Below are 27063 nucleotides of genomic sequence, written 5' to 3' on the forward strand. Positions count from 1 at the left end.
AAATAGGTTTTTTAATTACGATTTAAAAAACCCCAAAGTACACTTATCATATGAAACAAAGTACTAAGCAAACATAACGTTGTATAAGACGATATCAATCAGAAACTGTAATGAAAGTTGTTTGTGCGATGGTACGTATTTGTATTTGCACGAGTCCTATTAATTTATTTACGAACAACCACTGTAAGCGTACTTACAACCAAACGTTAGTAATTTAAGTTGCGTTCCCGAAAACGAATGCAAAGCTATCTCTTACCAAATAGAAGCAATCTTTTTATTATTAACGTTAAATCAAAACCAATCATAAGACGTGAATAGAATTTCTCAGAAAAACGGTAAAAAAAAATTAATCGCTATCCCAATTTATTTTTTGAAGGCTTCGTAATTTCTATCTCATAATCTTTTCTCGCAGTAAATGAGTTTTCGTAAGAATTTTTAGGAGTTCTATTTTTCGTTATACTGCGACTATAAAGCTATATTTAGAATGTTATTATAAATTGTCTATACGTGATTTTAATTTAATTCACTTGCCTGTGCTTTCCCTGTGACCAGTAAAAAGACCGTTATTTTTTTATTAATTATTTCCTAACTTATGAATTCTAACGTAAGCACCTAACATTTTATTTAGTCTGTGTGTTGGCGACGTAGTTACAAGTGCCAGTCATTATAAGTGGACTCGTTCGCAAGACGTTCGAGTTCAAGGAACCCGCCGCGGTTCGGCTGCGCTTATCTTGTGCTGCACAGCCCGCCTCTATAGTGCGGGTTGCTTTGAGAATCGTGTGTCGGCGGTAAGACGCAGCGTCGTCTTACTTCAGCCGATAAACAACGGTGCGGTACAAGGTATCGTTTGTTGGAGCCGCGGCGAACACGTATAAATATCACATTATTTTTGTAACTATTTGCTTTCGTTTGGGAGTAATAAAGGCGACAGTTTTTCCGATCAAGAAGAGCTTTCATTTATCGTATACAGTTTACTACACTGTGTTTATTTAGTTTATAAAGACCTAGGTATTCAACTTCAAACAACTTTATCACTGTTTATTTGAAGACTATTTTCTATTAGAAAATTGTTTAGCGTTTAATAACTGTGTACAAACCGTTTCGTCTGAAGAAATTACTCGGAACAAATATTTTAACAAATTGGAGTACCACTTAGTTCCTCCTATTTATATAGAGGGCACCTTTCATACCCAGTCAAGGTTAATTATAATCACCAAGTTACTCTTGAGAATTAGAACAAAATATCGAGTGGAACTTTAACTTAAAATCAATAATAATTTGTAACGTAATATACAGACATAATAAACTACTATGCGCTTAGGCCAGGCTCTCACTTATAAAATAAACTATCTAATATTATAAATTCGATTGTTTGGATGGATGAATGTCACAGTGACAGTTTATCTGAAAAACGGCTGCATGGATAACCCTGAAATTTGGCACAGATATAGAGCCTAGTCTGGAATAACACATAGGCTATTTTTTTTAATTCGGCGCGATCAGAGTCGACACGTTGTATAGTAAATATTTACACTGAAATACTTTGTAAATACAATACCAATTGCCTGTTAAGATAAACATAGCTGGAATCTAATTTATAATTATGTTCCACAACTTTTAAATATATTAGCAAAGTACCTAAGTAACATAAGTATACTTTTATTTGGTTCTTACAAATAACAAAATTTTCGTATCGATATTTAATTTCATTATACAATACAAACAAACAACCTTTAATGTCAGACTTAATTATATTTAAATCTTATGCTATATAATAAACCTTATTGGTATTACAAATGTTGCTAATTCACGCAACAATCCACTTCAATAACCAACAACAATATTTATTGTACGCAAAATCATTATGTGCGTAAATAACTGAGAGAGATGCTCTCAGCTAGAGCTTTATCAGAATTTTATTATATTCCGATTTCATTTAATATAAATGAATCATTTTATATATAATCTAAGGTAATATCGAAGATAGCCAAGGTAATTTTCCCGTCGTCTTGAATGTGTGCCAATCATAAAGAAATCTACCGAGAATTAACATTATAAGGGCCATGAGTATTAAGTTTACTATATTAATATAGCTTATAGGCATCTCCACTTGTCCTCCTTTACTGCACACGTGGCCTAAAGATATTGTGCTAATCTGTAACAGAATTATTAAAAATTTTATAGTTTAAAATTTTTCTCGTTTGTTCGAATGGATCAAAGACAAATATTAAATTGCTCTTTATACAGTTATCTACATTGTTTAATTTATTTTTTGGTAATATCTAAAATGTTATCTTTAGAAGAAAAACCGACAATAAGCTGTTGTATCGGCGCAACGCTAGACCTACTAAAATATCAACGCTTACGTCCCACGACACGTTTCGTTGAAAGCGCGCCATTCGCTCCAAACGATTTTAACTAAACTGTCTTGAAATTATTTAACAAAAACTGATGAAAACAAAACAATTTCAACATTAGTTTATTACCTGGACATGTGAAATGGTTTTATCATCAGACTTCGGACATTTAATGTCATGTTGGTCGCGTATAACTCTCTTATATTTATGCAGCAAAGCCTGGAACCTTGGTATGAAGTGACAATCACACCGCCACGGATTATGACCGAGCATCACGTGCATTATATTATTGTTGACTTGTATCGCCTTATCGAATGCGTACACTGGAATCTGGTTTAAAGCAAATAATTAAATGTAAACACTTTTTAACATGACAGTACAATCTCCTACAAGTTAAACACTTTTTACACGCCAGTACATTCTTTAACAAATATTTTTTTTAATTATTTTAACTTTACCAACTGAAAGAAGGGTGGAAGAAATACTTTAAGTAATTAATCCTCCCTTCTTGTTTTCTAATCACTTCGTTATCACAAAATTGAATACAAAGCATTTTTTTATGTATTTTTATAGCAATTAGTTAAATTATAATTATTTATTTCGTAGCGACGTAAAATAAAATAATTAAAAACTAAAAACTTGAATAAATACTCCAACTATGAGGTTATATATCTGTCTTACTAATATTATAAATGCGAATGTTTAGATGGGTGGATGGATATTTATTTGAAAGTAGCTGAAATTTGACATAGATTTACAAAAAAAAACTTGATAAATACATAGGTAAATACATTGGCTATGTCTTCTTCCAGACTATATACGAGTACATTAAGTTTTATTTTAAATCCGCACGGACGGAGTCGCGGGCGACAGCTAGTGATTTATATGTATTAGTGATAATAATTTACCTGCTTTAGCAAATTACCGCGTAAGCTTAGGACACGGAATGTTCCGAACCATTCTGAACCTTCCAACTCTTTAACTGCAGATATACTGTTATTGTCAAGATACAAGTCTGCAAGCTTTTTATACTGAGGATTCTGGATTATCATTCTTATAGTATTTATCTGAAATACAAGCAAATTTAAAAAAAAACCTCATCGTATTTCCTATGACATAAATATGATACTGGCCTTGAAAAATCTTCGGAAAAGCTAAAGTTAGTCGATAATCACAAGGGTCTGTGTTGATGACAGTAATAAACAAGTTATAAATACGTAGGATTTGTGATAAAAAAAAATATAATACATTTTTAATAACGTTTGTATTATTTGCGCGAAAAGGTAATATTTGTAAAACTACACAATAAATATGTAAAACAAATGTTATATTATGAACCCTGTATTTTTCATCTTTATTAAAAAATGACGCTTCAAATGAAAATTAAAAAAAATGGGAAAATACAAAAAATAAAATGTTATTTTTTGTCTTAATTTAGATTTAATTGAAACTCCTTTTCTTCGATGTTCTACGAAAAGCAATAATTGGATTGAATAACATTACCTTATTATTTTCGAGCCTTAAGGTCGTAGTTCCTGGAGGTAGCGTCGCCGGGGGCACTTCTAAATGTCTGTTGGAGCAGTCGACCGTGATCATCGGAATCACAGCCCCTTCCAAGTCGGATACTACATGGGTCATCGCGCAAGCACACGGCTCCGGACATGTTTGCCGCACCATCTACAACATAAAAATAATAAAGAAAATATAATTTTTTTCTGTGCCATTGTTTTCTATCGTATTATAAGTTAATACGACAGAAAACAATGGCTGGAAACCCTTTATAATTGATTTAAAACAGAAGTGACTTTTAAAATCGTTTTCTTTATTTTTTATCTCTCATATTTAAGTTGTCACGATTTTAGAAAAAAAATATTGTTAGAAAAATATTGAATATATTGCATTATGTGTGGGTAGAGGCAATCGAACACCTAATTAAGAATATAAGTCCCTGGTGAGTTCTAACATATACAGCGTGTCCCAAAATTCAACGATAAAACTGTAATGGTGTATAGATCGTTAACTACACGGGGAAAATACTAAAAAAAATCCAACTCTCTTTGTTTCAAAGTTATATTAACTTTTGTAACTTTTTATATAATTTGATACCCTCCACCATATGATTAGACACTGTGGCTACAAATATGAAGATATTCTTGCAATTTTTTTGTATTAGCTACCTAAGTAGCACAGCTAAAAATTGGACCAAAACATTCGTATTTTAAGCACAAAAAATAATTAAATTTGACTGTTTTCTTAAAATTTTCGAACATTTTAACTTTTGACCAACTTTGACATGTTACTGTGTAAAAAAATGTATGGAGAGTACCATAGCACTAAATTACAAAAATAGGCGCAACTCATCAAGATTCTAAAATGTTACAATACTATGAGAAAACCTGCGAAAATTTTTATTAATAATTAAGAAACAGTGATTATTTTGCTTAGATATTAAGAATTTTATTGAGTATCCAAAAATGGGATTTTAAATCAGAAAAGATTCAGGATATTTTAACTATTTACTTATATCCCTGTAGGTTTATGTCTTCTACAGCATCTGAGCTTCTAAGACGGACTTCGTCAGTTCTCACCAGTGGTTTTGCAATTACAGTAGTGAATGTCTTAAAGACATAGTTACTACAGTTCAGTGGATTTCCATCCACAGAAGCTGGTGGCCATGAAACTGGACCTTTAATAATATCATAGAATTTGGCACACGAGTAGGCGGCCACCTGAATTCTTCTTCTTCTTCTTCTTCCACCATTACAGTTTTGAATTTTGGGACACGCAGATACAATGCTTCGTGTGATTTTCGTTTGATTGAATAAAACATATAAAATAATTCTTGTCTATCTAGAACATAAACATTGCGATGCAACCCAGAAGTATCTGCATCTTGTTTTATATGAAAATATGATTTATATTCCGTAGATTTACTATATTTATGTATCGTGTAAACATTCAGTACTATTTCAGTCGTGCCGGACGCATTGCACATAATGTATGACAATAAACTTAAGTACGCTAATTTTCCGATAACGACGCTTCAATAAACCTAAAAATAAAACCATTTGCGTAATGATCAGTAAACTGTGACGTCACGAAACGCTATGTCCGATGAAACGACTCGTAGGTATTTCGTGAAACATTGTTATGAACAAATACAGCGAAGGACACACTAATGACTAATCCAATTAGTGAATAAAGAGTAAAAACTCCTTTATTTTAATTTTTGTGTTATTTTCAATACTCCTCTACAAAAGTAGGCAAGTGGCAAACCCAAGACAGTGTAAGAGTGTCAAAGCTCTCAAGAACTACATTTGTTTGTCGAATCTGTCAGCGCAACCGGTGCAATACCACGGACGCAAAGAAGACAGGCTTGAAGTAATTCACCGAAAACCTAATTTTAGTTATCTTTCCGTTTTCAACCTTTTCTTTTAAGAAAAGGAAGGAAAGCATAAGTGGATTTAGCGACGAAGAAAAGCAAAGAAAGGTGAAATGTACTCTTTCTGTGCGACCGTTCCTCTCTCGATTAAAATAGGGAACGCATCTGCATTTGTGAATGTCTATGGGCAGCAGTCACTTCCCTAATTCAGCGAATTTAGGTGGCCGCTTGCTTGTTTATCATAAAATGATATAAAAAGAGCAAATCCATGTCCTCATCTGTTTTTCATTGGAAAGGCATGGAACGGAAGGCGGACTATAATTTAGGCTATAACCTTATAGATAGCCCCAAGTCTTGTAGAAACAAGAGAATAAAAACACAGAATACATGTAAAGTTCGTTCATTGCTCCTTATTAATCAAATTAACATAGCATTCCATATCTTATCATACTGTCATAAATATTTATTATTGCGACTTCGATACGTGCAGGCTCTTTGTAGTCTGTCAAAAGAATTATTGCTTGCAAAGGCTTAAAGACTCAGAGTTGATGAAAAGTTTACTTAGTGGATAACATATTTGATTGAATGCCACATTGGATTGTGGTAACGAATATGGTGCTTGACCACGAGACCACATGATATTAATTCGAGTTGGTGCTCGAAAAATGATACGCCCTAAATTTGTAAATGCCTATTTAGTCTACTAATGAAGGCAACCTCGTTATTACAGGAAAGAAATACTGACGCCGCTTGATTTTAATCTCTTATTTTAATAATAGTCCTTTACTGAATACTCCTAAGATTAACCAATACACAAACACAATTTTACTAGAAGCCTGAAATGTTATGTTTGTAATTAGGTGTACATTAACTATTAAAATACCTCTTTCAAATAAATATAACTTATGTCGTTCGATATTACTCATAACTTTATCAGTTGTCAGTCTCGGCCGGATTTATGTCTAATTTTATTTGACAAAAGGAAACTATTATACTCGTATGAGATAATTGGATTTATCACAATTTAAACGTTATTAATAGTCGGAACTAGATTAAACTAGTTAACGACACAAATCAAAACAAAGGAGAGATACCTTTATGATATCCATGACTTTATGAAGAGGTTTTCCTTTGTAAAGCCTTTGATTGCAAATTAACTGATAATAGTCAACTATACGTGTTCGAACAGTACTATTATCTTGTTCTATTGCCAGCCAGTCTAATCCACCATCGCTACAATCCCATTTGTTATCTAAAACAAAATTATAAATATTAAACACACCTAGAAGAAATAAAATTGAATCGAATAAAATATTATTAAGACAGATTTCAGGACAAAATACCTGGAATCAGAAATTATGCCAGTGGTTTGGAAAAATTTAAAATCTGCTTTTCAAGTATGGATGGATTATGTGAAAGAGGATATGCGTAAGAAGGGGGTAGATTTAGATATGACGGCTGGTAGAAATGTATGGAGGAGTAGTACATACTGTGCCGACCCTCCGTAGGGATAAGGGCAGGTTAATGACGATGCTTTTCAGAGCCACAGAACAACTTTGCTCTAACGATTGTCAACCTTCGAAAGATGGTAAAGGTTCTTCCAACAAATTAAGTATACATAAAACTTGGACACATCTTAAAAACATTCAGATTTTCGTGTACATATAAATATTATAAACAAAACACATACACAATGTACTCACTGCTTAGATGAACCCGCTCTAACAGCGGAGGGCCCGTTATCATAGCGTCGCGGATATGTCTCAATTCGTTGCCTCTAAAATCCAACTCCCGGAGTTCAGACATCCTTGATAACAGATCTGCAGGAACTTCCCAAAGCGATGTCAATCCGTGTATACCAATTTTCTGTTTCAAAAAAAAATATTAAAACCCTTCCTCATTTTTGGCTTTAATAAAATAAACGTTACGAAGACCAAATAATTAGGGAGTATCTTACTAATATAATAAATGCGAATGTTTAATGTATGAATGTTGTTTGTTTGATGGATGAATGTTTGATAGAAAGTATCTCTAGGACTCAACGGGTCTCGCTGACATTTGGCATAGATTTAGAAAACAGTCTGGAAGAACACATAGGCAACTATTTTTTTTTTATTTCCACTCGGACGGAGTTGTGGGCGATAGCCAGTTGAAGAGTATAAGTAGTTGTTTATTACAATTCTAAAAATTATACTTTAAAATAATTTTTGCTCTTATCATTAAAGCCACTTCCTGTTTTATGTTTGGGGAAATGTAAATCTGGTAAATATTCCAGACATTTTGAGTGAACGACGAAGAAACTTAACGAATATTAATCCCCTTTTGAATGAAAAACTTCATAGAAACTGTGATTAAGAGACACATTTTCAAGAAACAAACTTTGCTGTTGTTAAAATGTATTTAATTTTAAAGGAGTTTTGAAACATTTATTGGAGATTCATTTATAAATTATTTTAGACATGAAAGCACATCAGAGGGCCTTTTTGACATTTAAAATCTTATCTTTTCCAATTAAAAACAAAATCTTAACTTCAATTTTAATTGGCTCAAGTAGTAGACTGTATAACGCTTTGCGTAACTGACTACGAAAAACAATAACATCTAAAATATTTTTATTTATAAAATAAAAATGATGATGACACAACACAACCTTTCTCGTATCCTCCAAATTTGTGACTTCAATATTAAATAAGCAATAATAGCATATAAGACATCCTTACAAAGATAAGACAAGTAGACAAGTTAGAAATGTAGAGAACCTAATATAAACTTCAAGTTTGATACCTCGGATTTACAATATTACATTGTTTTATTGTACCCAGTATTATATTTGAGGGTTGTCACAACATAATATATATGTATAAATGTTGAGACAAAAGTAATTAAACGGCAAAGACCTATCTCATTAGTCGCGCCAATCTATTTTAAATCCTTAAGTTAAGCTCCTTTTCATTCTCCTCTGTTTACTCTTTGTTTCTATAAGAGGTTCAAATTTATAAAATTTTAATTTAATTCGTAAGATTGTATTGAAAGCGAACACAAGGTTACGTTGCTGGCACAGCTCGTAATAATAACAGATTGTTCAAATCAAACAAGCTAGTCCTCAATTAGTATGGAAATACAGACAAAGAGAATGTACTTGTAATATAAAAGTAAATCTATTTAATCAAACCACGTAATATCCTGAGGGAGCCAAAGTACGGGGAATGAGAGACACCTACATATTTCATCACTACAAGATCGGAAAACTGTGAAAGGAAATATTGATTACTTTCCTCTTCAGTTGTTTCCAAGACATTATTACACCTTACTTATTCATGATATATGTACAGTATTGCGATAATTTTATTAAAAAAAAGTTAAATGTTGAAAAACGTAAGGAATGATACGGGCAAACATAAGGCCTATTTTGCCGCAAACTTGGGCCTTTCTGTTGAAGCATGAGTACCCATGCGTAAATCCATTCTTTGCCCAAGGATTACGTTAAAAAAGAATCTTTAAGAATCGTATCACACAGGCCCAATGCAATGCAAGGGCTCTTAGCAATCAATTTTTGACCATATGCTACGTTGTTCTATGCGATGCTTTTTTGCAATTCATCGAATAATTGAAACATCACTTATTAAAAGCAATATTGAACTTGAAGTGTTTCATTAAAATGTTTAAAATAACAATTACCTCAATCTTACTGGACTCTTCAAAGCGTCCTTTGAACTTCGTTAACAACGAACAGTTGACGATATCCAGAGCTCGCAACGCGGGAAAGTGATACTGCAAACGCGCCACGTTCAAACACATCCCCGGCCATTCCAAAATTTTCAAATGTGTTATTTCATACCTAGCAAAAAGTCATAAAATTAATATAAAACGTGTACATGTCACAAGAGAAATAGCTTATATCTCTTTGATACACCTTTACTAATCGAGAGAGGGAATCTTAAGGTACCCTGCTTTCTGGATCGGAAACCAGGGTTATGTGATTTGCAACTAAATTGTGTCTCGGGATTTTCAAATTCACTACCCGGGAAATAATACGTCTATCGATATCTACTTTTTTAAGTATAAAATTTTTCTTCGCTATATTCACATCTTAATTCTTTACCCATTCACTAAAAACGTTCAACATAAAACATAGTTATATTTTCACAAAAAACATTACCCACATTAGTAAAGCAATTATTGAAATAATAAAATTCTATTTTCCATTAAATTTAACGCTATACTGATTACATAAAGTTATTCCATATATGATTGTTTATCTTAAGTACCCGTAACAATAACGTAAACAAACTTACTTTACCGCGTTAACCCACTCGCTTGTGAACCCTCCTTTACAAAACAGCCGGTTGTGTTCCGAAACGCAATTCGCTCTTCTCGTAAACTCGGACAGCGAACAATCTCTTGATATTTCGTTTCTTCTTCTCTGCATTACAATTGGTGTACTCAATTGAAATAATACGAATATAACTACCGCCTCGTACACTGAAAAAAAAAGAATAAGTCGTAGGTACAAGAATAAATTACGCAACATTAGCTAAAATTAAATACACACAAATAAACAGGGTGGTTAGACAAAATGCTTTCGCTTCCATTCGATTCCATAACGCATTTTAAAAATGTATGAAATTGACGCGAGACAATCACATGATTTATCGAAAGTTATTGTCAGTTCAATAAGTGTTTGAAGTTCGCTATGGAATCGCCTCGAAGCGAAAGCATTTTGTCTAACGTCGCTGGGCTGTCTTAACCAGAATAAACAGAGTAGGCCCTGGGCCGCGCCTAATCGCCATCAATAGACGCTACTACTTTTGGGGCGCCCTGCAAATCTGTCTGTTGAACTTCTTTAAAAAATGTTTATACGTTGGTTCGTAATATGGTATTGTATGAATCTATACACATTATTAAAATTGATGTCTGTATATAATATCGAAAAAAAAACAATGTTCATCCACATTTGCATTGTAAAAGAAAAGTTTTGTCTATCTGTCCGCCCTTGCTCCGGGTAACGAAACGGCTGGACGGTAATAAATATGTTGTTGAACATAACAAACACTAAATATATAGAGATAAATAATTAATAACATATTATAACTATTGTTTTTCTGTATTCACCACAATAAATTTGTATATTTTCATCGCAAAGGTATCGCATCCGCATTAACTTGTTACTAAACATGGAACTCTTAAAGTGACCGTAATTGTATTAACACTTACGTCGAATATTTATGTTGTCTCGAAATATTATTCTTTATAAGTTCGTGACGAGGTTATTTGAATCGGATTAATCGTACTTAGTTACCATCGTTCAACACACGTGTCGCATTTATCTCATCAATAGCAATTTAGTTTAAAAACGTATTTTGCTCATTTTTAACTCATCTTTAGATAATGATGATAAAGATAATGAGAAATTATTACAAACCTACATACAATTTCACCTTTATCGTAACCACACAAATACAAATTAGGTGGATGGATGGATGTTTGAAACTAAACATGAGGATGTTTAGTTTCAAAAGCTGTGCTGAGGAGAACAGATATAGAACATAGTCTGGAAGAACACATATGCTACTAATTATTTTATTTTATTTCTGCGCAGACGGAGTCGCAGATAAAAGTTAATTTATATGGTTGATAGTAATGCACAGTTAAAGCTACGTAACAAAAAAGGCAAGGAAGAGATATCGAATCCCGCTTTTGAAACAAACATACTGGTAAAATAATATCCTGTTTAAAATTAATGTTCATCAGTACGGATATTTCTAGATTATTTTTGCTGCTATCAAAAAGATCAAAGGAATAGGCAACGTAAGTAATATTTGGCTAACAAAAAATAATTTATCTATTTATAATTAGAATGTATAATTAATATTATAAGAGAGAATACTTGTTTGATCGTTTGGTTTGAAATGGGCTCAGAACTATTAAATCAATTTGAAAAATTCTTTCACTGTTGGGAAGCTACACTATCCCCGAATGTCTACATCTATTGCTAGAATTATTTTTAATTCGGCTGCTAGTATTAAATAAAGAATAATGTTTTTGTTAATAATGCGTAAACATTTGAACTACTGAATCAATATTTAAAATTGTTTTACCATTGGATAAAGCGTTATCAAGTGTTAACTTTTTTTTTGACATGCGATTATTCGCTTATCTGCTTACATCCTACCATATCTAGAATCTATACATCTATGTAATAGATATTTTGCACCGGCCTGGAGATTACCTATCAATTGGGAATTTTAATGCACAGATTCATTACAATGTTATGTCGTTTAACACTTTCACTGCCACTGAATTGCTGCGCCGTGCAAGTACACTTTAATACATTATTTTTTTTATCTACGAATTGTTGTTCCAAATTTTATCAATTTACTAATTAAAAATATTTTTAATACTGTAGTATTTTGGGGTACAATGTCAATGCGAGACATTAAGTATCAGAGAAAAATTTCATCGAATATCTATTTAATTTTAAACATTGGTACGTACTTGTTAGCTTCATTTTCTCATAAAAAGTCTATAGCTTCAGTGCATTAAACAACAAAATTCATAATAAATAAATCTACGAAACTCAGTAATTTAAAATAATTTTAATAACACAATCACACTATCATCTACATCACAATAAACCTTCTTCTTTCTTCAATTACTTTTTTAATTTAAAAATATTATAGCAATGAAAAGTTTTTCGCGGAAATCTCGTTTTTCCACCCCGAGTAATAACGTAGTGCGAGGCCGACACGCCAACCGTGACTGAAGATCGGAGCCTCTGAAAATGAAAATCTCAAACAAAGATACTAGAGAATGACGGAATAATGTTTGACGAATCTAACCATAATTTAACAATTTACATCGATATAATTTAAATTAACACTTAAGTTAAAGACAAAGTGTAGTTTTTTTTTTGTCCAGAAGTAATCTTGTAAGTAAATTTGTTTTTTTTTTAAATATTTTTTTTGTAAATTTTGCTAAATAATATTTGACGAAAAATTAATTAAAAATTTCGATGCTTTGAATTTGCAAATTCGGACAAAATCAAAGTAAAAACGAATGCTTAGTTCCGATCATTATAATTTGAATATTTGATGTGTTTATTGCTTATCAAAAAATGCATGTAACAGTGGAAGAGCCCGCTTTAACATCTTTGCACGAATTGGCCCGGCTCGCCCGGTGAAATACCACGACCACACAGAAGACAGGCGTGAAGTGGAAGCAATTCCGCGTTTCGTCTGATGAGTGTGCGTCCCGGAGGCCTAATTTAGTCCTCTTTCCCTTCCCACCTTTTTCTTATAAGGAAAGGATGGGAAGTGGAAGTGGACTTTCTGGATGAGGGGATGCATGGAAAGGGAATATATTTTCTTTCTGTGCATCCTCCCCTCCGTCGATTAAAGGTAGGCAACGCATATGAAACTGCGTATGTCTATGGGCAACGGTCACTTCGCTATATCAGCGATTTCAGGTGGCCGCTCGCTCGTTTGCCACCTTATGATATATAAAAAAAAACATGCATTTGATTTCCGTTTAACAATGCTACAAGAAATACTTTTCCAGTATATATTTACTCTGAACCAATAGAGATGTTAACCTTATCTTGATGCTGTTAATCATAAAACAACACGAGCCTAAAAGTGAATAAACATTGTAAATATTACATTATGATATGCCATCAGGCAAATTTGATAAATTGGATAAAGATATAATTCAAAAAAATAGGTGTAATATAATTTTTACACCGTATTTATTATGTGCGACTGTCTACTAAAACACACTTAATTACAAAAAAAATGACACATAATTACAAGATTTAGCAAATCATTATATTTCGGGCAATACAAATAAAAACGACGTTTTTATTGCAAAATAAACAATTCAGTATAAACACAATAATGTCTTAAGACAAGGTTTAATTACGTCTAGTAAACATTACCAATAGTATTTAATGTGTACGAATACAGGAATCCAAGATGTGGAAACTATTTCTTGAATTATGCATTTCGATGGATACTTTACTCTGCCAGCTTGACACGGTATTCCATGTCAAGCTTTCTGCGCGCCCCCTAATATTGGTAACCTAAGCACACCGTACTCAAAAACAAAGCGTTAAGTAGCAGCACGACAAAGAACTTAGAGGTCTGTCTCAAGAGCAAAAGCCTTCTTCAGAGCTGAATAACTTATCAATAAAGCTGGTCTGGAGCTAGTCCTAGTCGTCGTCTTAGACGTCGTTATGACGTTGGTAACAAAAAGAAGCTACCACCTCTGCGACTTTATCTTGCGTACTGAAAATATATACCCAACTGTTTTTTTAACAAGCGATCATAGTTTTGATATTATCCGCACAAGGTTGTATGGTGTGGTCCGCGTAATAAAATAGCCATTCGGCACAATCGCGACACAAAAGCCGGTTCCCTGAAGAGAAACAAACGCCTGCCAGATGCCAGTCGCAATAAAACTGCGCCGACAAATGCAATAAAAGAGGCCAAGCGCAGCGCTTTTACAAAGGTTAGCTTTGCGTTGCATCTTTTTGTCAGACGAACAGATGTTTGTTGAAACAGGAGCTTTGTCAGTGGTAGAATAGTTGATTATATTTGTCCAAATCTTACTAATATTATAAATGCAAATGTTTAGATGGATGGATGTTTGTAGGCATCTCCAGAACGGCTGAACGGATCCATAACGGCGGAACGAATATAGTCTGGAAGAAAGTTTTATTATTACTATAACATTTTTTTCTTCACTGTCCTTCTTTTGTACTCTTAGACAAAAAGCATTTTTCATTACCATAATAAACATTAATCCATTCACTTCGAACCGTCCAACCATCTTTACCATTTGACTTCTTTGTTTCTGAGTCGCAAGCATGGCTTATCTCATAAACAAATAAAATAATAAAAAATAAGACATTAAAGAACATTTTTTCTTTAAAACTCTCATGAATATTTTTATTCCATTGTTGTCATGAACTTAAACTCGTTTATGACCCAAGGGATTAGAATTTACCTAACTTGATCCATGAAGATCTATGCGATTTATTAACGCTATATTAAATTGTTGATCATTTTTATTGTTTTACTTTTTAAATGCTTCTCAGTAACTCAAAAAAGTAAAAGTTAGTAACTTAATATCACCGGTCCGGACCGGTGATCGTGGCGATCTTTGGGGGAGGACTATCCCAGCAGTGGGCCACTTACGGCTGAGAAAGAAAAAGTCGCAATTTCTTATTTGTACCGTCAAAACAGAAAAATATTTTTTCTCGCGTATTTCAGTTTTGTTTTTAGGTAGGTTTTGTATAGCTTGTCCAGCCGGATATAGAAGTCAGTGAGATTGAAAGAGCTCACTTTTGGTGACAGCAAGATATTTTTGCAGCTATGTTTCTACAATAAAAACCCAGTTCAAGTAAATCTACACCTTTTTTAAAATACGCGTCCATTGACCCGCGCCACACGCATCGCACGTACATATCTATCGGATTCGCTTTGTCTTGAGGTGATGCGGTCGGCGCGGATGCCGCACGCAGCGCTGTATTAAATCATACAAAGCACACTAAAATGCATTACGATCCGTGCGTGCGGTGCGTCCGGCGCGGATCAATGGACGCGTATTTAAAAAAAATAAGAATCATTTGCCTGTACAAATTACCAATACGTTTGCGCTGCGCTTGCCACTGGGAGGGGCAGTGGGGCGGGCAAAAGCATGTGGCCGGCACCCGTCCCCCGACAACCGCTCTCGCCCTCGGCGGCACGGCAGTATTGTTTGAATCTCGCTTGAGGCATGTACACCATTACGAATATTTTGTGAATACTAAACTTTGGTAGACTTTTTCCAACGATAACGAAAAGTGTTTTTAATTAAGTTTGTGAATATAGGACTGTGCTATAAATGATATTGTTGGATTCATAAATTTACGTAAGTACTGAGATTGTCGTCTATACATTTTGAGAACTTTTGCTAAATAATAGGCACATTATATTGTAGGCATAAACAAGGCACGGATGAGGCCATTTGCTTGGAAGTGACTGTTTCCACTTTGTTCCAATTTGAACGCGCCCGTTGATGTCACGTAACAGTTAATACTATATATTTTATTAGATATTTTATTATACCATCAATATTGATCAGGCTCATTTTTTATCTGTTTGCGTCTTCGATTTTTTTTTTCAAAATAAAACCTAAATGGAATTTACTATACTATTGTATAGAAAATCCTTGTTAAGTTTTATAATGGGCGTTAAAAATCAAAGTAGACTTAGTTTAAAGGTAAGGAAAAAAAGGTTAAATAAATATATAAATTGAAATGTATGGGAATTTATTTCTTATTCGATGCAATTAAATAGCTTTCTAATGAAGTAATAAATCCACTGTTTTAGTTATTTAAATCTATAATGTGATGACTTGATTATCGACCTTGAAGAATTACATTGCATGTACACCAGTTGGTCAAAATGTCAAAGTCCCTTAATTCTTTAACCAGTCATATTATTAAAAAAATATTCGATACGCGTATCAAGGCCATTTATAGACTGTCCGCTTCGCGTGGAATGAATGACTCCTATGTTGTTTACTAGCCAAAGAGTATAATAAGTATACTATAGAAAGAGGGCCAACTCGCACAAAGTCGTGGATCCACGGCGATTGTGGCGCTCCATGCGTATAATGGGTGAACTAATTTTTTTTTGTACCTATATACGTAGGCACGCATATTTAGCTCACTATAATAATAACTAATAAGTGGGAATCTAATTAATGAAGTTAAAATTGGCATTAAATCAATGTTCAAAAATAATATACCCACTTATGTAGTTATTAATATAGTGAGCCGATATCAAGTAGCCTTCTATGAAATACCTCTATTAAAATGATCCTATTATTATTGGGGAAATAAAAACAAATTATTTTTATAATTTTGTACATTATTTATAATATTATATTATTAGGTGCGCAACTAAGTTCTTTTTTTTTCGATAAAAATATAACTTTATTATTAAAAATGGTTACAAATGAATCATTCAAAGTATTGCCCATCGCTAGACACAACTTTTTCCCATCTTTCTGGTAGAGCTCGAATACCTTGACGCCAGAAGTGTTCGTCTTTTGAGGCTATCCACGAATCAAGCCATTTTTTGATGTCTTCATATGAGTGGAACTGTTGATCAGCCAGGCCATGGGCCATCGAACGGAACAAGTAAAAATTGGACGGCGCAATATCTGGGGAATATGGCGGGTGGGGTAAGACTTCCCATTTGAGCGTGCCCAAGTAGGTTTTAACAGGCTTGGCAACGTAAGGCCGAGCGTTGTCATGCAGTAAAATCACTTTTTCGTGCCTTTGCTCGTATTGTGGCCGTTTTTTGCGCAGTGATCGGCTCAATCGCATCAATTGAGTTCGATACCGTTCCCCAGTGATGGTTTCGCTCGGTTTCAAGAGCTCATAATAAATAACACCGACCTGGTCCCACCAAATGCACAGCATAACCTTCGCAGCGTGAATATTCGGCCGAGCCGACGACGTAGAAGCATGCCCGGGTAGTCCCCAGGATTTTCTCCTCTTTGGGTTGCTGTAATGAATCCATTTTTTATCACCCGTCACGATGCGATGAAGAAAACCCTTCCGTTTTTGCCGCTGGAGCAGTTGTTCACAGGCGAAAAAACGACGCTCAACGTCTCTTGGCTTCAACTCATAAGGAACCCAAGTTCCTTGCTTCTGAATCATCCCCAACGCATGCAATCGCTTTGAAATGGCTTGACGAGTAACTCCTAATTCTGCAGCAAGCTCTTCTTGAGTTTGGCACGAATTCTCATCGAGCAATGCCTCCAATTCAGCGTCTTCGAAGGTTTTGGGTCTTCCTTCACGTGGACGGTCGTCAATATCAAAATCACCGTCTTTGAAGCGACGGAACCAGTCACGGCATGTTGTTTCGCTTAGAGCATCGTTTCCGTACATTTCTTAAAGCTCTCGATGCGCTTGAGCTGCCGTTTTTTTCGAATGAAAAAAGAAAATCAACACTTCTCGCAAATGACGATTGTTTGACACGAAATTCGATATTTTTACTTGACCAGAAGTATATAATGCGAAAACAAAATCACTCATGTGTCGCAACGGTTTGTTTACCATATGTCTAAGCTTGGTTCATGACGTTTTGGATATGACAAAATCGACCAGCTCCTACTGCTAGAGCCATCTACTGACAAACACAACGAACTTAGTTGCGCACCTAATATATTTCTACATAACTTAATTTTAAATTTATGCAAGTACATATACATCAATGACTTTCAAGATATCAGCTCAATATTTTATTTTTTAATATATATATTTGAAAATTACATTTACGGTAATAAATTGTATAGTGCGTACACAAAAGAATGCATACCCTGTAATTAAAACCAAACCCCAAAATATTTTCAGTCACATGCAAGCTGGCAACTGGCAATTTGTAGTTATTTGCGAGTTTAAACACTCTGAACATATTCTCTTACTTACAACATAGGCAAGCACATTTTTCTTTACAATAAAAAATTACAAATAAAAAAAATATTTTTTACATATACACATATGGGCCCACCTACTAATTTCAGACACATTAGTTTATAGCTCTATAATTCCAGTGATTGACACACATTTTCTAAACATCACTGACCGTCTCTGAGGATGGGGAAAGCCGTGTACATATGCACCTACAACAAACGAACAGAATGTGATTTCCTGTCAAGTATAGGAACTGATATGTAAAATGTATTAGCATTAGGGCACCATTCAATATGATTTTACCGGAAAGTATAAATCACAATGGTGCTAAATAAAAGCTACACCAAAATATGAAAATGTTTAAATGAGTCTGACGTATGGGAATAATATGAAAATTTTTATTGAATTGTAGCTTACCATAAGCATCCAATCCAATCCAAGTCCATCTAAAACACAGTTGCATACAGTGTCGTTTTTCATGAAAAAACATTTTATTTAAAAAAACAAAATGAATGAAACAACATTTAACTAAGAATACAAGAACAGAAATAGAAATACGAAAAAACGTTGCGGTTTGATGACACATGAATGTCTCGATGACACAAATGATGTTTCTTCTTCTTAGCCATGAGATTAAAAGGTGTTTACCAAGATTTAAAAGGTGGCGCCACTTTCCATACAAATCATTCTTCTTCTAAGTTTCCACCCCCTGTTACTAGCCGACTTTAAAAATGTTATCAGTTTGTCTGTTTTTTTATTATTTTTTTATATGTGATGATCCCACATGATCGCCTCCTGGTGCTCCGATTTTTATTAACGTTTTTATCATTTACTAGCTGTCGCCCGCAACTCTGTCCTCGCGGAATTAAAATAGAAACATAATAAGTAGCCTGAGATTCATGTCTGTCCATTCAATGATCCATTATTATAAGATAATCTGAAATTATTTTTACTCTTTAGAATTTTGACAATGTTTTGACTTTGACATAATGACGGATTCAAAAATATATCATATCAGGGGGTGGAAACTTAGAAGAAGGACGGTTTGTATGGAAAGTGGCGCCACCTTTTATATAATGGTAAACATCATTTCATCTCATGGCTGAGAAGAAGCATCATTTCTGTCATCGAGACATTCATGTGTCATCAAACCGCTACGTTTTTTCGTATTTCTATTTCTGTTCTTGTATTCTTAGTTAAATGTTGTTTCATTCATTTTGTTTTTAATTAAAATGTGTTTTCGTGAAAAACGACGCTGTGTTTTAGATGGACTGATTATGGTAAGTTACAATTCAATAAAAATTTTCATGTTATTCCCATACGTCAGACTCATTTAAACATTTAAATATTTTCGTATTTTGGTGTAGTTTTTAGCACCACAGTGATTTATACTTTCCGGTTATCATATTGAATGGTGCCCTACTTCTAATACATTTTACATATCAGTTCCTATACTTGACAGGAAATCACATTCTGTTTGTTTGTTATAGGTGCACATATACACGGTTTCCCCCTTCCTGAGAGAAGGTCAGTGAAGTTCAGAAAATGTGTGCCAATCACTGGAATTATAGAGCCATAAACTGATGTGTCTGAAATTAGTAGGTGGGTCCATGTGTGTATATGTAAAAAATATATTTTTTTATTTGTAATTTTTTATTGTAAAGAAAAATCTGCTTGCCTATGTTGTAAGAGAATATGTTCAGAGTGTTTAAACTCGCAAATAACTACAAATTGCCAGTTGCCAGCTTGCATATGACTGAAAATATTTTGGGGGTTGGTTTTAATTACAGGGTATGCATTTTTTTGTGACCGCGCTATACTATTTATTACCGTAAATGTAATTTTCAAATATATATATTAAATATTAAAATATTGAGCTGATATCTTGAAAGTCATTGATGTATATGTACTTGCATAGATTTAAAATTAAGTTATGTAGAAATATAATAAATAATGTACAAAAATATAAAAATATTTTGTTTTTATTTCCCCAATAATAATAGGTTCATTTTAATAGAGGTATTTCATAGAAGGCTACTTGATATCGGCTCACTATAATAATAACTGATAAGTGGGTGTATTATTTTTGAACATTGATTTAATGTCAATTTTAATTTCATAAATTAGATTCCCACTTATCAGTTATTATTATAGTGAGCTAAATAAGCGTGCCTACGTATATAGATACCAAAAAAAAAAAATAGTTCAGCGATTATACGCATGGAGCGCCACAATCGCCGTGGATCCACGACTTCGTGCGACTTGCCCCTCTTTCTATAGTATACTTATTATACTCTTTGTATCATATATATAATTCTGAAATTATAAAGGAAACACAATGTTTTTGCATAGTTCTGCGTTTTAAATAGAATTGAATTGCAAAATATATGAACTAATTAGAAAGAGCTCAACTTAGGTTCGAACCTGCGTCGGCACGGAGTAAGCGCAGTATAAAACTCGCTGGAGTTCGCTTATTGTGGTGAGTGACTAATGCCCGTTTTCTGAAGTATCCAATTATTTTTTCATTAGAAAATGACCTAACTAGTGATTAATTGGCTAAACGTTAACAAAAACACTGCTTTATATCTTGAACTTATTTGTTGGGGACGCAATAGCCAACGCATTCTTAAACGTATCGTCCTTGCACTCTCTTTCCGATGCTTTCCACAGACCAATACCTCCCCTGGTTCCGTCAGCGTTTCTCATACCGCCAAAGCGGGCCGCTAAAGGGTGGGATTCTTTGTTGAACCTTAGGGCGGTCTACGTCGAAAAACCTGGGCTACACTACACAGGAAAGACAGCTAAAGAAAGATAGTAGTTGATAGTAGATAGTTTGTAAATTGTAGGTTACCTACTAGTTGTTCAGTCGTGTGAGAGCAATAAAAGCAACGCTATCTACGAACAATGAATAATTTTCCTTTTTATAGTCCAAAACTTTATTGTTGTCCACGACTCAATAAGTCGAAATGTTTGCATTTCCCTTTACATTCTACTGTATAAATGTAGTAATTTGTGCATTAGTTAATATGGAACCCCACCAACATTTAGCATCTTTATTGCAACTTAGGGCTTGTCTATCTGTTATGGACTGTCGAAGTGCTGCTTTCGTCCTACGAGCGTACAAATCGACCCCAAAACGGTTCCACGTGCAGTGCTAGCAAGCAACTGTTCGGGTCGTTTTACCACCGTTGCACTCAACATGTGCGTTGGACATGTTAGGCACTTAATAGATATCGACAATTTTTTGTACCGCTTTCGTTTCAAATACTATTGTAAATCTCTAGATTTATATGTAGTAAAATGTGTGTCTTCTATGTTAGCACAAACAGAATGATTGGTTAATTGTCTTTATAAATTTATTTCACCGTCCATCGAAGAATACATTAATAAGCAATATTTATTTGTTACGAAGTTTTTCGTATTTTTTTATTACAACAGGCGAATTACTTTTTTTGCCGAGACCAAGTGTTCCAAATTGAATTAACGTGAAATACAGTGGTTGATGCAACAGACTGTATTCAATAAAATACTGTCGTAGTACTAACTTTAATATGAAACCTAATGTTTTTCAAGTTATAGAAAATTGCAACCTATACATTGGTGGCAATAAAGCCTAAATATTTAACACGAATCAGGTTTCAATTCTGAGTTTTATTTCAACAACTAGTAAAGTGCGTTAAAGTACTTCGTTCCAGGAACAAAGGTTTTTTACGCGGCTATAAAAGAAAACCGGTAGACTCTCACAATGAGCGCTATTAACCCCCCACTCCACCACTACCACTACCCTACCTCGCGAGTCATTACACCGCCGCAGACCCGACGGCTGTGTTGTGTGATGTCGACGTCAGCCTCTGATGCATATGAACCCCCAAGTTTTTGGAAGCAGTGCAAGTTCGAATAGTAAAAATTGGCGTTAATATCGATCGCCGAAGAGAGCAACCGCATTGCCGCCACCGTCAGCATGGTTGCCATCGCGTGTGTACAACCTCGGCACGTTTAATACCTTGGTACGTCTAGTGCTGCGATACGTGTTATGCTTGCTTATGACAACTATATCGACATAAAACAATGTACGCTTTGAGTCGCCTTGAATAGACATAAAAATGACCACAAACAAAGTGTTGTGATATAATTGAATACAAACATTGCACATTTTAATTTTCCTTTTTTAAATATGACCTTTTTCAAATATTCAATGAGACTGAGTCTCGAATAATATGTTATATAATGATCACTATTTTTAAGAAAACTAACACTAGTGTATAAGAATCTAGTACATAAGCACTATAAAACTTTATATTTAATTTTGCTATTAACTCCATTTTGTTATATAATATCATGTAAGATTACTAATACTAGTATATAAGAACCTAGCACATAAATACTTCAACTTAAATTCCTCAACATCCCTTTGTCTTAAACTATTTTGCTATTTTCGTAACATTGTATTTACCGTTCCCGCATAGATAAACTAATATATATTTGTTTAAGCATTGGTAACTTCCATTTCCTAATGACTTATTTACAACTCCGTCGAACTCCGTCATAACAAATTCCTAACTATCTATTTACGATTCCTCGAATCCTGTCAACAAGTCATTTAAGAGTGTTGTTTACACAATACCCATATACATATTCGATGTCTAAATTAGATGGAGGTCATTCACTGTTTCGATGTACTACTGTTGACATGTAATTGTGTCCTAGTAAAATAAATTCTTTTTATTCAAATGTTTTGGTCACTTGGCCATATAACAGATATCAGCACTTAATTAACATTTTTACAGAATTATCTTCGATTGACAGTATTGATAAAGGGTAAAAAGCAATAAAGTTAGATAATTTAAATGAAAATAATGTGAAATTTGGAACAAAATCTATTGTTGCGACAAGATAATATTTTAACAGCTTTAGGTAATGGTTACGAATGCTAGTAATAACCTTAATTAAATTTCAGGTACAAATGGAAGCCATCCAAGTAGATACTACCTTAATTATGGAACAGTATAATTTTAATGCGCCCATAAATGTAAAGATAATATATGATGACGATGAAGAAACAAGTGAAGAGTTAACGCAGAACAAAAATTCCCAATGTGAAATAAGGCAATGTGCAAATACACCATATAATAATGTAGAAAGCAATTTAGGTGGACAAGCGCAATTCCCAACATTTAATGAAACCAACAGTACTATTAATAATGACAAGTTAAACGTAGTCATAGATAACATGGCTGCTATTATAGGAGCTCGATCCAAGTTCGAGCAAGTTTGTAAAACACTAAGCACAGCAGAGATACAAAGGTTTAAAGTGAAATATATTGAAATGAAATATTTGCTTTTTAAAAGATCCATAATAGTGGCAAAATTATTACTATTACCACAAAAAAATAATGAATTATTCACGCGAAATATTGTAATTAAAATTCTACAGAAAGCAAAAGTAAATAATAACTTGTATTCCATTGTTAAATTACTTTATGTGGATTTACTAGCGTGGACAGAATCTCAAATAGACAATGAGGAAAAAAATGTTGGAGCACCAAAAAACCAAGGATTAACTTCGACGGTATCATATTATACAGCACCTCATTTAAATTCTGGACATAGAAAAAGAAAACATTCGTCCAATGATGTTCAAGCTTTAAGAGAAATGCTTAGAAAAAAAAATTGTGAAATTGATGTACAAAGTACTGAAAGAAATATCTATCCTGCGTCTGCCAGTTATCCTCCTATTAGTATGGTATATTATCCAACGAATTTAACAGAATACTGCAATCCTCAAGAAAATAATATTAATCAAATCAACGGTTTAAATCCTCCAATAAGTATGCAAGAGCAACAAAATCATTTAAGTACATCTTCATATGGAGCTAATTCAACAATTGAGTATCAAAACACAACGCAAACAAATATTTCACAAAGTTTAGTAAGTAATTCATTAAATTTAGAAAGAAATAGATACGACGTTCAAGATGTGTCTCGAAGTTCTATTTCTAGAGATAGCGGCTTTATGAGTCCTGATATCATATTTTCTCCACAAGAATCAACGGTAATTTTTTAACTTATATTTTAACAATATATTGAATTTGTGGAATAGACATATACTTAAACGGAATTTCTTTCAGAACACTAATTATCAAGACCCATCTTATTGGCAGACGCCCACGTCAACACAAAACACACCTAAAGCAAACATATTAAGTGACAGGAGGGTAGGTTCCTGCGAAGTATGCGGAAAACAAACGGATCTGCTATGCTTGGGTTGTTTTAAATATTTCTATTGCAGCTATAAGTGTCAGGTAATTACAATATTCTTCACATATTACAACTTGTAGCAGTGGGCCTAGCACGAATATTTGTGACTACCCGACATAAAGTACACCAAAAATCTCATACTCATTTTTACATAATTGAAGATGATTGATGATTGGTACAAAGCGCTTGTCGCAAACATTCTTGCTGAGCCCATTAAAGTGTAACTTGTCGTTTCATTTTAAAAATTGCTTTAAAATTATATACCTGTAACGTCACCGTCACCTACCAACTAATTTCCTTAATTTAATTTTCTCTTCCAGAATATACATTGGCTTACGCACAAATTAATGTGTCAAAACACTTACAGTCCAACAGTGTCGCTTCGAAATTCATTGTTTTAAGTTTAGAGTTTATTAAATTATTTTCTCATCGAAAATAAGTCTTTTAAAGTACAGATAAGAAGATAAAAACGTTGATTATAACAGTTACAATTACAAGAATGTGTTTTATTTCACAAAAATCAAATTCTAAAGCTTGGAAACCTTTAAAATAAAACAAGTCCATACCTTTGCATTAGTAGACGTACCACGCGTTGGCAGGAAGAGTGAAAAACGAAGATCGGGTTTGAATCATCGTTCCTTGTACGTACTGCAAAAGAAAAAGTTATTAGCGTCAGTTTTTCCGTCCAAATATGACGTTTCTAAATATAAAAAATATTTATGGAGCCCCCAAAGTGGCTCAATGCTTGAAGCACGGTTAGTAATGCAATGGGAATATTAACAAATCCGCGGAACAATATACAATTACCCCAATATAACACTGAGGAAGTTCTAAGAAGGATTACAATGCATAATAAAAAGACGCGTCTGGGCCTGTTGCTTGCCATCTGAAGTTTTAAAGTTTAAAGTAACAACGATATTGTTGCAAACAATCAAACCAAAAAACCAACCAACAACCAAAAAAACCCCCTACACAAGAAACCTCTAAGAATTGCCACCAAGATTGTGACTCGTAATAACTGGATTTCCACAACTGTCACAAGAGCTATGATTTTTGTTGCCTACCCGCACTACGCAACACATAGAATGAAGTAACATTTTTTGCGTATTTATATTTCTTGAACGATTTGACGTAATAATAGAAATTGTACTATTTTATATTATTATATTCAGTTCATCTAAATCAATTTTATTTAAATAAAACTAATCAAATAAAGCATTAATCCGTTGCCATTTTATATTTGATACATATTTACAAAGTTTACTGTGGGGGCAGATCATCTCTGGAAGTTGAAATATACCTAATTATTATTATTATCAATGTATTTTACTACAGAACGAAGTTGTGTTTATGACTTTATTGTCACCGCGCCAACAATTCCTTGAAACGACCGCTTCCTAGTATCTCGGTGTAACAAAACTACGGTAAAAATAAAATAAAGGTTACGCGTTCAAGGCCCTACCGCCTAGCAGCACATATCAAAGGAGCCCGCTCGCAGCAAGGCGGTGCTTAACAAAGGGTCTCCAAAGGGACAAAGTCCTTGTTTTTTGCTGCAGCGGTGGTGCGCCAGGTAAGGCAGCGTATTATATAGCTACAAATGTAGTAAAACAGTATAATGGATAAATGCACCACAAACGACTAAAAGAAGTTTCATTAAAAAATTCCATACTAATTTACTACAAGGGATTTATCATGAAATAAACGTTAATTTAATTTCAATCCAAAAAAGAACACATGTTCTGTAATTAATACTAAAATAGTTAAAAGCAAGCTTTGTTAACAAAGGTCAAATTGTATCACCACCCAGGTAATAATCTTAGGTTACCATTGGCGAGCTTTCAAAGCAATATAGGCTTTAGGTCAGTGTGAGTTGTTATTGTAAAAACTTACACACACTATAACATATTAATGCAACGTCGAATTCACTCGGATCGGGTTCCTGTTAAACACTGTTAAATACAGCACTCTAGACGGGGTTCGAGTAAAGTTCATTTGAACTTGTTCCGTTCTCTTAGTCCCGCTGGTTCTCTGCGTTCAAATATTATGGATTAATATTTTTCTTTATTTGGTGCCTGCACAATCAAGTTCACGCGAAAAACAGCAAAAAAACTATAATAAATTTTGCATACAAATTGCATCAAACAAAGCATTTTTTTGTATCCACATTCCACAATCCGACGCTGCCACAAACCTTTAGTATAAAAATATGTTACTGTTCTAAAAAAAAGTGATAAAGTACACCTAATAGCCAACTGCTAAGCCGTCATCTGTTAAACAATCTCCAAAAAATCCACTCGACAAAACAAGTGGACGCCTATCTGTCTTTATCCACCTTCTATGTTCCTGGTATTTATAATTGCATATTTGTTAATAGATTTTAAGTGTAATGATACTAATATACTTACTTATTATTTTGATGACTGACAATCAACACCCGTACGGTTTTCGAAGTTTCTGTCTCGCTTAGCCGCGTTGTGGAATGGTCTGTGCTCGGCGGTATTCCCAAACCGCTACGACTTAGGGCCTTTCAATGAGCGAGCGTATCACCATCTCAAATCTGGTATTGCAGATGTCCATGGGCGTAGATGAACACCTCGTTG

The 27063-nt window shown here is 33.9% G+C and overlaps 2 protein-coding genes across 3 annotated transcripts; one reads left to right on the forward strand and one right to left on the reverse strand.

Annotated features, from left to right (window-relative positions):
* Nucleotides 1–1764: 1764 nt before the first annotated feature.
* swi2 (Protein singed wings 2) lies at nucleotides 1765–25136 on the reverse strand. Of its 2 annotated transcripts, none has more exons than XM_013309371.1 (9): nucleotides 25030–25136; nucleotides 10035–10221; nucleotides 9418–9577; nucleotides 7443–7605; nucleotides 6834–6991; nucleotides 3861–4034; nucleotides 3266–3424; nucleotides 2487–2687; nucleotides 1765–2155 (listed from the first exon to the last, which is right to left on the reverse strand). In XM_013309371.1, the coding sequence occupies exons 2-9, from the start codon at nucleotides 10166–10168 to the stop codon at nucleotides 1967–1969; spliced, it is 1338 nt and encodes a 445-aa protein (XP_013164825.1). In that variant the 5' UTR covers nucleotides 10169–10221; nucleotides 25030–25136; the 3' UTR covers nucleotides 1765–1966. The 2 variants fall into 2 exon arrangements, with proteins under 2 accessions (XP_013164825.1, XP_013164824.1); XM_013309370.1 differs by lacking the exon at nucleotides 25030–25136 and adding an exon at nucleotides 12235–12479.
* LOC106115810 (uncharacterized) lies at nucleotides 23625–24960 on the forward strand. Its single transcript, XM_013309372.1, has 3 exons — nucleotides 23625–24257; nucleotides 24334–24507; nucleotides 24784–24960. Exons 1-3 carry the CDS (start codon nucleotides 23859–23861, stop codon nucleotides 24862–24864), a joined length of 654 nt encoding a protein of 217 aa, XP_013164826.1. The 5' UTR covers nucleotides 23625–23858; the 3' UTR covers nucleotides 24865–24960.
* Nucleotides 25137–27063: the final 1927 nt, after the last annotated feature.

This window comes from Papilio xuthus, unplaced genomic scaffold (assembly GCF_000836235.2).
Source record: "Papilio xuthus unplaced genomic scaffold, Pxut_1.1 DF827777.1, whole genome shotgun sequence".
Taxonomy (NCBI): Eukaryota; Metazoa; Arthropoda; class Insecta; order Lepidoptera; family Papilionidae; genus Papilio; species Papilio xuthus.

Bases quoted from the DNA above. Each gene is read 5' to 3' on its own strand.
- swi2 (XM_013309370.1), bottom strand. The intron at 4,035-6,833 runs GTATCTCTCCTT...TTTATGTTGTAG, and splicing joins AAGTCATGGATATCATAAAG to ATGGTGCGGCAAACATGTCC. The intron at 3,425-3,860 runs GTAATGTTATTC...CTTGTATTTCAG, and splicing joins TAAGGCTCGAAAATAATAAG to ATAAATACTATAAGAATGAT.
- LOC106115810 (XM_013309372.1), top strand. From the start codon at position 23,859: ATGCTTAGAAAAAAAAATTGTGAAATTGATGTACAAAGTACTGAAAGA. The intron at 24,258-24,333 runs GTAATTTTTTAA...AATTTCTTTCAG, and splicing joins TTTCTCCACAAGAATCAACG to AACACTAATTATCAAGACCC. The intron at 24,508-24,783 runs GTAATTACAATA...TTTCTCTTCCAG, and splicing joins ATTGCAGCTATAAGTGTCAG to AATATACATTGGCTTACGCA.